At 37.6% G+C, this 9,612-nt stretch overlaps 1 protein-coding gene across 1 annotated transcript in view; it reads right to left on the bottom strand.

Moving 5' to 3' along the window:
• Positions 1-9,182: 9,182 nt before the first annotated feature.
• Positions 9,183-9,612, bottom strand: part of NLN (neurolysin) — a 225,002-nt gene continuing 224,572 nt past the window's right edge. The window contains exon 13 of the mRNA XM_007952864.2: positions 9,183-9,317. Coding sequence (XP_007951055.1) covers positions 9,183-9,317 — 135 coding nt within the window. The remainder of the gene's footprint in view (positions 9,318-9,612) is intronic.

Genomic DNA, 9,612 nt, shown 5'->3' with positions numbered 1-9,612 from the left:
GTTCAAACCCACCAGCCACTCCTCGGAAGGAAGATGGGGCAATCTACTTCCGTAGTGATACTGCCTTGGAAACCCAAGGAGGGGTCGGTATGAGTCGAGTCCTACTCCACGGCACATAACAACAACAACAACAACAACAAGAGTGAAAAAAAATCTAAATGGTTATCAATAGAGGATCGTTTAAATAAATTACTGTACATTCATACAATGGAATATTTGGGGAAGAAAAAAAAATGAGTCACCAAACTCACTGCCGAGTTGATTCTGACTCATAGCGACTCCCTTTGCATTTCCAAGGTGGTGAATCTTTACAGAAGTAGATTGCCCAGTCTTCCTTCTGTGGAGTGGCTGTTGAGCTTGAATCACCAACATTATGGTTAGCAATCAAATGCCTTAGGCACTATGCCACCAGAGCAATCATTAATTAAAATGTGGCAGATATAAAAATACAGATAAAGAAGATACAAAACACAGTGTATAGGATGCTACTTTTTCAGGGTGAGGAAGATATATTTTTTTATATATGTGTAGAATATCTCTGGAAGGATATACAGAAATCTGTTTGCCTCTGGGGAGGGGATCTGGGTCCCAAAGGGACAAAAATGAGAGGGAGATTTAATTTTCACTGTCTTTTGTATCCTTTGAGTTGTGTAATATGTGCATTTACTATCTCATCAAAAATGTAAATAATTACATGAATAAGTAAAATCCAATAAAATAAAATACATAGGTCTGATGCATAGAAATAAGGCTCTCTGAAATGTATGATTATTTAAAGAAATAGAAATAATGGGGTGCAAGTTTAAAGTCCAGTTCCAATCCTTGCAATGGACCTTGGAACTCTAAAGCTTTTACAGTCTTTTATTGATTTGCTTAATTAGTTGATATCCCTATAAAAGGAATTTACAAATAATATGCAGTAAAGAATTGACTAGTTGGGTGCTTTTCCTAAATAATGGAAAAATTTTTACACTCGGGAAGGAGGAAGTAAGAAACACTGACTAATTCTGAACCACAGTCAGTGGTCATTTTCACAGACTATTTTCTAGAATGATAAGATACACCAATGTCTCTTAAATATATAATGCTTATCAGGTTAAGAAGAGGCTCACATCATTCCTCTAATGGCTATAGGTTTATACGCTCTTGACCATAATACATAAATAGTTAAAGTGAACATTTTCATCTCATTTGTGAACCATTTAACCACAGGACCAAATAAATTCCTGGATATAACAGAGATGGAAGAAGTCCATTTAGTTCCACTGGTGAAATGTAGGGAAAAAAAAAATATTTTGATTAAAATAAAAGTCTGTGGTGGCAGATGGCATGGTAAATGATGTAGTTAAGGTTATGTGTCAACTTGGCTGGGCCTGGTTTTTAGTGGTGGAGCAAGTGGATGTAGTGATTCCCCATGAAGAGACTGGTAATCAACTCCATGGTGGAATCTACTGTGAGCAGCTAAGTAGCTGTCTTAGGGATGTGGTCTGCTCCCACTATATGAGGAGTAGCTTTGAGAAAGGTCTCAAGCTTCTTGGAACATCTGGATCCTGCACTTGGCTGAGTCATCAATGAGTAGCCTGCCATGTTGTCTGCTGACCTTGGGACTTGAAGTAGTGGCCTGCTATGTTGCTTGATAATCTTGGACTGTGCCATTTTACTTGCCATCCTTGGGTTTGTCGGCCACAGCAGCCAAGAGCTGTCTAAGAGAAGCCGTCAGCTTCAGTGGGCTGGTAGCAAGAGGCAGAGCTGAAGCCCAAGGTTGAGGGGCTCTCCTCCAGGCCCTAGAACTGGCACTTTGAACTCAGACTTCTAGCCTCTTAAACTGTAAGAGAATAAATCCCAGTTTGCTCAAGCCATCACCTGTGGTGTTTCTGTTACAGTGATGCTGAAGAACCAAAACAGTAACCATATACAATTTTGTGACTAATTGCATAATTAAGTCAACTGGTGTTTAGGAAAAACATCAGAGCAGCTCTATATACAATATTTTTAAAATTTCTCTCAATGTATTATGAATGAACATGCCTTCCCTCACTACAATGAACAACTTGAGTTCAAGGTTTTTTGTCATTTTTTATTCTCAGTGCTAAACAAAGTGCCAGATACAAAAAACATGTATGTTTTTGTGAAGTGAATTTTAAAAGTTTGATAACAAATTAGTTAAGATAGTTCTTAAATTTTCTTGATAAAAGCTAAGGACCCTCTTCCCAGAAAAGTAAACAGTTCATCTGCATATTGCAGGTTGTTAATCAGTCTTCCTCCAATCCTGATGCCACATTCTTCTTCATATAACCCTGCTAGGGACATGGAAATTCAAGATTACGAATTCCTAAATTTAGAATACGTAATCATAGAAAGAAATGAAGGAATCTTTTGGAAACACCCCCCTCTCCAAATTTTCTTTCACAGAAAGTATTTTCTTTCATCTACTTCCTGCAGAAACACTTCTAGTTCACTAACAGGAAAAGGGCCCTTCATGCTGAAATCTGCCCCTAGCAGGTAGAAAAAGACCGTATCTATGTGGTGTTAGATTCATTTGCAAATCAGGTATTTTGCACTCATTGTAGAAAAATGCACCTTGATAACAAAAGATAATTTCAAAGAAGGTATATTTATTTAATAAACTTCATGAATTATTTACTATGAGTCAATGACTATGTAGGACAGAGGACAGAAATAATGACTCAAAGGGATCACAATATGGTGGAGTATATGGATAATAAACCTGGGCTTCTGAGTCAGATTTTTGCCTGTGTATGAGTGATGAAGATAGTGGTGGGTGGATTAGGCAGAGAGCAACTGTAACTCCTGTAAGGGAGGAAGATGAAACTTTATTCATTTTGTAAGACACTCTGGCTATGTTATATATATATACTTGGTCACATACAACTGTTAGCCTTACATCCTCAGTTCCCAGATTACTCACAAGTAGATAATTAACCTGATAACTAACCTCGTCTAAGCACTGGTTCATTACAGATGGGAAGTAAGACAACACTTAAAGGGAAGCCGTATTATGAGGGAGTTACAATGATCTAAATGCCATTTCTGAGATCCAGCAATGTAAATGTTTCACTTGAGTGATGTTTTTCTCATCATCTTAAGCTTTGGAGAAGTCCTCAAAGCTGATCTGGTATGAATGTTTAATCAAGGGAGGAATTCCCTCTGTAGCACCTCTAACAGCTACAGGTTTGGGTTGAACACCCAATAACAGGCTGAATCTATTGTTAATCAACAATATTGATAAATTAGAAACCTCTTCCTCACACTGACTTAAAGCCTCCTTAAAGCTTCCAACTGTTTTTCTAAGCCGTGCCTTCTAAGGCAATACAGAATAAACCTATTCCCTCTCCCATATCCTTTAAGTATTTGAAAACAGCTATCATACGTATTTCTAACTTTTTCGTCTCCAAACTAAATTTTCCTAATTGTTTTACGTATTACTCTTGAAAAAGATTTTTAAAGTCTTTGCCATCCTGTTCCTGCTCTTCCAAACACTCTACACTTGGTCCAAGTCAGGTTATAGTGTGACAACTAGAATGGAACATGATATTCTAGTTGCGATTGATCTTACCATATCAGAGTACAGAGGGGTTCTTTTTTGATCTGGACACATATGCCCATCAACATACTTTTAAAGGGCTTTAGTTCTTTCCTTCTGTTATTCTCTCCTCCTGGGTATGCTGTACTGTAGGATTTATTTGGAATTTGGTATATTAGACTGCCAGGTCTTTTTTTCTGAGTACCACAAGCAACTCAGGTTTCCCCTTATCTTAGTTTCCTAGTGCTGCTATAACACAAATAACACACTTGGTGATTTTAAAGAACAGAGATTTTCTCACAGTTATGGAAGTGAAAAGTCCCGATCAGGTTCTTGGCTGTGCAGATGCTTTTGTTGCTGGTAGCCCTGGGTGTTCCTTAGGTTGTACAAGGATGCTCACGGGGCATCTGTCTTCCTCCATGTGCATCTCTGTGCACAGTCTGCTCTGTTTATAACTCAGAAGCCATTAGATTTAGAATCTGCCTATTCAGGTACAAGGAGCCCTGGTGCTACAGTGCCTTAAGCACTCTAGCCAAAAGGCTGGCAGTTCGAACCAACCTGCCACAGGAGAAAGATGAAGAAGTACGCTACTGAAAAAGTTACAGCCTTGGAAAGCATATAAGGCAGTTCTAGCCTGTTACAGGGTCAAGATGAGTTGGAGTCAATCTGAGGGCAATGGGTTTGGCTCTTTGGTTTTTACTCAGATGTGTCCTAACATAACAAAGAAAACACTATTTTCAAACAGGGTAACATTTACAGGTATGGGGGGCAGGATTTCAATACATATTTTTTGGGAACACAATTCAATCCATAACACCCTTCCTTTTACCTTGCAACAGAATGTGTCCCATTTCATCTTAAATTTGTCTTAGCTTTGAAATGATTTTAAATCTTAATAATGTCATCACATCTAATCATTCCAGTTCTGTTGTTTGTACATTTGATAATACCTTTCTATGGAATTCCTTGTATCTTCATCTAAAGCAGTGAATCATTATTCGACTCCCTTAGGCTGGGATGTTTCATTAGCCAGGAATCCACCTGGCTATACTACTATCCAGTCATATCCTCCATATTAGCCATAAAGATGTCAATAAAGATGTCAAGTGACTACTGGTTTCAAGAAACACTGTTCCTTTAAACCATACTTAGCCATTCAGCTGCTCCCATGACAAATGCTAGAGACATTTCATTAAGAGATTAAAAGTGTAGGTGAGCCTCCGGGCTCTATGAAATAGTAAGCAGCTAGAACAGTGCCAGCTCATAGGAGCAGAAACAAGAAAGTCTGTTTCAGATTCACCCCTTCCCTTTTCTTGCACATAAACAGATGTATCAGACGTTTTATCAGGGAAAGACAAGATGACTCTAACCAAATAAAAACTCAAGAATCACACACTGGTGGGGGAGGTTGTGTTCATAGCCCCAGTTTTTACAAAGCTTCTATTTACGGTATGTGTGGGTATGTTGGGAAAGACTATTTTGATCTAGTATTTACATTTTACAACCTCTTACCCTTTACCTTGGTACAGTTGATGCTACATCATCACTTAGCTATGTGGATTTGTTTCCAATGAAAATTTCTCCCCTAAAAATCACTGAAAATTTAACTTTGGACATTGACATGAAAACAGGCCTGTCTCTTTTGCTTTTATTCTCACCAAACATTAATAATAGAAAGCATTTTCAATTTTTAGGGGCTATCCATATTCAGACAGGAGACATGTAACTGTCACAATGAGTGCTGAGGGAGGAAAAAGCCTTAGCTAACTAACTCTGTGTCTATTCAAAGGAGATAGGACTTCTTATTACCTCTCTTTGGGGCTCCGTTAAATATCCTTAAATCTGGATTGAGGGATTAGTATTTTATTGCAATTTTCTCCGAGCATGAAAAATTTTTCATGTGAATGATTAAAAAAAAAAAAAAAGGCCATATGCAAACAGCTAATCCAGTGGAGAGGCAGAATCTCCATATAACTTTAATTCATACACAAAGACTAAAGGCTACATGGCAAAATGAAAAATTAAGTCATTCCCTGTTAAGGCTTTTAAAAGTACAAAAACATCTCAGTGTTTTTTCTTTAAAAAGCTGTTTTCTCAATTTTAGCTTCTTACATGATGTAGTTTTTTTAGTCTGAAGAGCTACAGACATCCAACTTTAATCATATTAGCTTTAGAAAGGCAAAATCTTGTTATAAACAGCACAAGTAATAACTCTTAATGATACCGAGTTTTGTTTTTTTTTTAAATCTTGGAAACATGCGACATTTACACTGGAAGGAAAAAGTCTGTATTAGGTGGCATAACATCAGGACATTTTTTTTCTCTTCTCTGAAGGAACTCTCATGGTGTAGCCAAGGACTCTTCGCTGCTAACCAGAAGGTCAGCAGTTCAAACCCAACAGCTGCTCTGTGGAAGGAAGATGGAGCAATCTACTTCCACAAAGATTTACAGCCTTTGAAACCCAGTGGGGGTCACTAAGAGTAGAAATCAACTCTATGGCAGTGAATTTGGTTTTTGAGTTCTGAAGTATCTTAAAATTAAACCTCTAAGAATCATGGCTGCTATACTACTAGCAGAAGATGTTCAAAAACTTGCCCTTAGACAAGGTTGCGGTGACTTCTTGGCCACAGCCAGCTACCCAGATGGAGTAAGTAGCTGGACCTGTGGGCTCAGGACATCAAGCTCAATTGGCATAACATACTACACAAAACATTGTCCTACATCCTTCTTTGGTGAGTAGTGACTGGAATCTTAAAAGCTTGCAAGCAAAGAACCATACAAATATTTTCCTAAAATGAAAAAAAAAGCTTGCAAGCGGCCATCTAGATGCAACAATGGGTCCCTTTTCATCCAGAGCAAAGAAGAATTAAGAAACACAAAGATGCATGGAAACAATTAGTCTAAGGGACTGGTAGACCACGTGATCCTCAGCCTAAATGACCATGAGACCAGAAGAACTAAATGGTGCCTGGCTACCACTGTCAACCACTCAGAGGGGGGTCGGTGTAGGAGATCCTGGATAGGGTGGGAGAATAATGTGGAACAAAACTCAAAATCATAAAAAAAGAGGTGTGGTGGTCTGCTAGAGCCTGATGAGACCCCGGAGACTATGGCCGCTAACTACCCTTCAGGTCTGGAATTGAACTCACTCTTGTAACTTCCAGCCAAATAATAGACATGCATATGGGCTGAACATTTATATCAGGTAGATATACTCCCTGGAGCCATCAATCATGGGAGAACAGAAGGGCAGTGTTTGTACAGGGAGATAGCTCAGGGTCGGAGGGTGGGAGTGCAGGGGAGAGAAGGACATATGGAAGAGGTAACTATGGGGAGAAAGTGGGAGGAGAGCTATTACATTGTGGAGAATTGCAGTCAATGTTATGAGACAAAATGTGTATGAACTGCTATATGGAAAATGAATTTGCTCTGTCAACTGTCACAAATCACAATTAAAAAAAAAAAAAAAAAAAAAAGAGCTTGCCCTCAGTGAAATAACAAGACCCTTAAGACCTAAATCATGAATTGTCTGGTTCAATAACCAAGGGAGACTATCATATGTGGCCCAGTGCATATATCTGAAGTGCAAGTTTGCCCAATTACAATTTTTACAGTTATCCACTATTCACTGTGCCTCAGTGACACTCCATGCTCTGATTGTAAAAATGAAGCAAAACAAAAAAAAAAAAGAAAGCAAATGGATGTCGACATTCAAAAAAAGGCTTTAAAAAATAGCTTACTTCTGAACATGCTAGAGAATATTTCTTTTGGTGAAGATTTAATTTTGTTGCTGCTCATTGGTCGATTTTAAGGATCAGATGTGGACCCTAAATAAAATGAATGTAAGAATGCTTTTGCTGTCTTATGCATTTCAGTTTTAACATTAAGGTATGGAAGAAATAGGAGTTCATCTTCAAGGATCATAATGTAACTTTATTGCGTGCAGCAATGATTAGTTTTCCCATGTGAAATAGGTTAGGATTTAAAATGTTAACATTATCATTGAGAAGATACATTGGGTAATAGAAAAAGCTGAAGAGAGTTTTTGTTGAAACTGAGAACAGTCTAAACAACAACAAAAAGGATATAAGAAAACTATTCAGGTTGCAAACACTACAAAAACAGCTTTGGGGACCAGAGATGATGCTGGTTTGAGTATGCGGGAGAAAGGGCTGGACAAATTGTCTTTGGAGAGAGGGCAGAATTTCATGCAGAAGTTTAAGGTATTTGCTTAGCAATAATCATTTCAGACTTTCCTTCTGGGTCTCCAGAGCTCGTCATTCTTCCTGCTATCTAAAATTTTATTACTTACCATAATAATTCTTATTTAGTGTACCAAAGTCTATTTGGCCAAAAGGATAGGAAGGTTCTAATTTTGTTGTTGGCCAGTAAAGTACACCTCCAATATACACTGGGAAGCAACAAGATCTATGCAAAGCATACTCAAAAGTTTTTTGTTTTTGTTTTGTTTTTGGATTATTCTGTCTTGGTTTCTTTTTTTTTTTTTTTCAAACAGACTTCTAGAGGAAAAGTTAGTACTGTGACTTTACTAGTCTGCTGTAGAATTGGAACTTGGGCCAACAGTAAAGACAGTTAAAGAGAGATCCAAAGGTTCATTTACACTAACAAACAAAAAAATCACCAGACAAAACAGGCTACCAAAGAGCCTGTTCTCCATGGGGTCCAGAGCATCTGGCTTCAAAAGATTCTGTCCAGAACACACGTGGAGTTTCAGAACTCTTTGTACTCCCCATTAGCTGTTAGCTCTCTTCACATGGCACTCTCAATAGCCATTGTGACTTGTCTACCTGACAGTTTGTGTGTGTAGTAAAAGAGGTGAAGTCCCTATCGGTTATTTAAAAAGCGAGACTAGAAAAATACCCTTAGACTTTCTTTAGTATTTTAATCTGCAAATATTTCAAAAGGTCTGAGAGTCTTATATATGGCAGTGGGAATGTGCTAACTGTTTAATCAAGATACAAAACTTGCTATATACATCAGGCCAGTTCAGTTAAAACTTGTGTTTGTTACTCTCTGACTGGGCTATAGACAAACCCAACGGAAGCACATAATTCATGTATGGCAGAAAGTTGGAAATTATGAGGCCTGGTAGACAAAGATAAATGCATTACTGAGAATAGTCCCCCGACCCTAAAGTATACAGGCAAAAAGGTCACACTGTATTGTGGAAAGAAAATCAAAGTTGATACAGGGTCCAAGAAAATATTTACAAGACGAATATGCAGTGAATCATTTATCGGTTCAGAAATCCCAAGTACAAAACTTCAAAATAGAATATGGATCAAATTATATAATGTATATGATTCAATTGAAAAATTCTTAGCCCTCTTACATTATAGTAAAAAATCAAATTACATTCATATGAATCTTTTATAAAAAGAAATCAAATTCATTTTTACGAAATTTTATAGTATAATTTTTTTTGAGTGGGTCTTTTCCTAGGTCACAGTATTTGTAATTCCATTTACATTTGTATCATTTTAAAAAGTACAAACTGAAACAAAGTCAATATAAATTTTAATTTTCATTCCCAAAACTCCCTTCAGTTTCTAGGCCAGTAACACATGGTGATGTCGACTTGTCCTCCAGACATGGGCCGCCGCCAAAGATCCCCAGGTTATGGAGCATGCAGGCCTCTACTCATTAGGAACGCTTTTTGGTTTGGCTCACGTTTCAAGAAATTCTGGAGCATGTCCATGCCATCCAGAGATCCCCCAGGTTTCAGGATTAGGTTTCTGTATTTCATTCCAACCTAATAAAATAAAACATCATACCTAATAATTCAGAGTTATACAAATTTTCTAAATCTCTATATACAAAAAATAATAAAGGGGTGAAGTAACGTAAAAGGAACTTCAACTTTACTGTGTCTGGATGTTCTCCTTTACTAGACTACAGCTCTGTAGTATTTATTGACTTATTTACTTTGGTAGCTAAGAGATTTGGAGTTTAAGTCTCAGGTCTTTCTTATGTTTCCTCTCTTACATTTCCTTAGATTCTTAGCAGTGAGCTGATAATCTGAGGAAGCAGACCAAAAAAAAAAAAAA

Source organism: Orycteropus afer, unplaced genomic scaffold (assembly GCF_000298275.1).
Source record: "Orycteropus afer afer isolate SDZICR_OR568_19922 unplaced genomic scaffold, OryAfe1.0 scaffold00362, whole genome shotgun sequence".
In the NCBI taxonomy this organism is placed as follows: domain Eukaryota; kingdom Metazoa; phylum Chordata; class Mammalia; order Tubulidentata; family Orycteropodidae; genus Orycteropus; species Orycteropus afer.
This window is presented reverse-complemented; position numbering and strand designations above follow the sequence as displayed.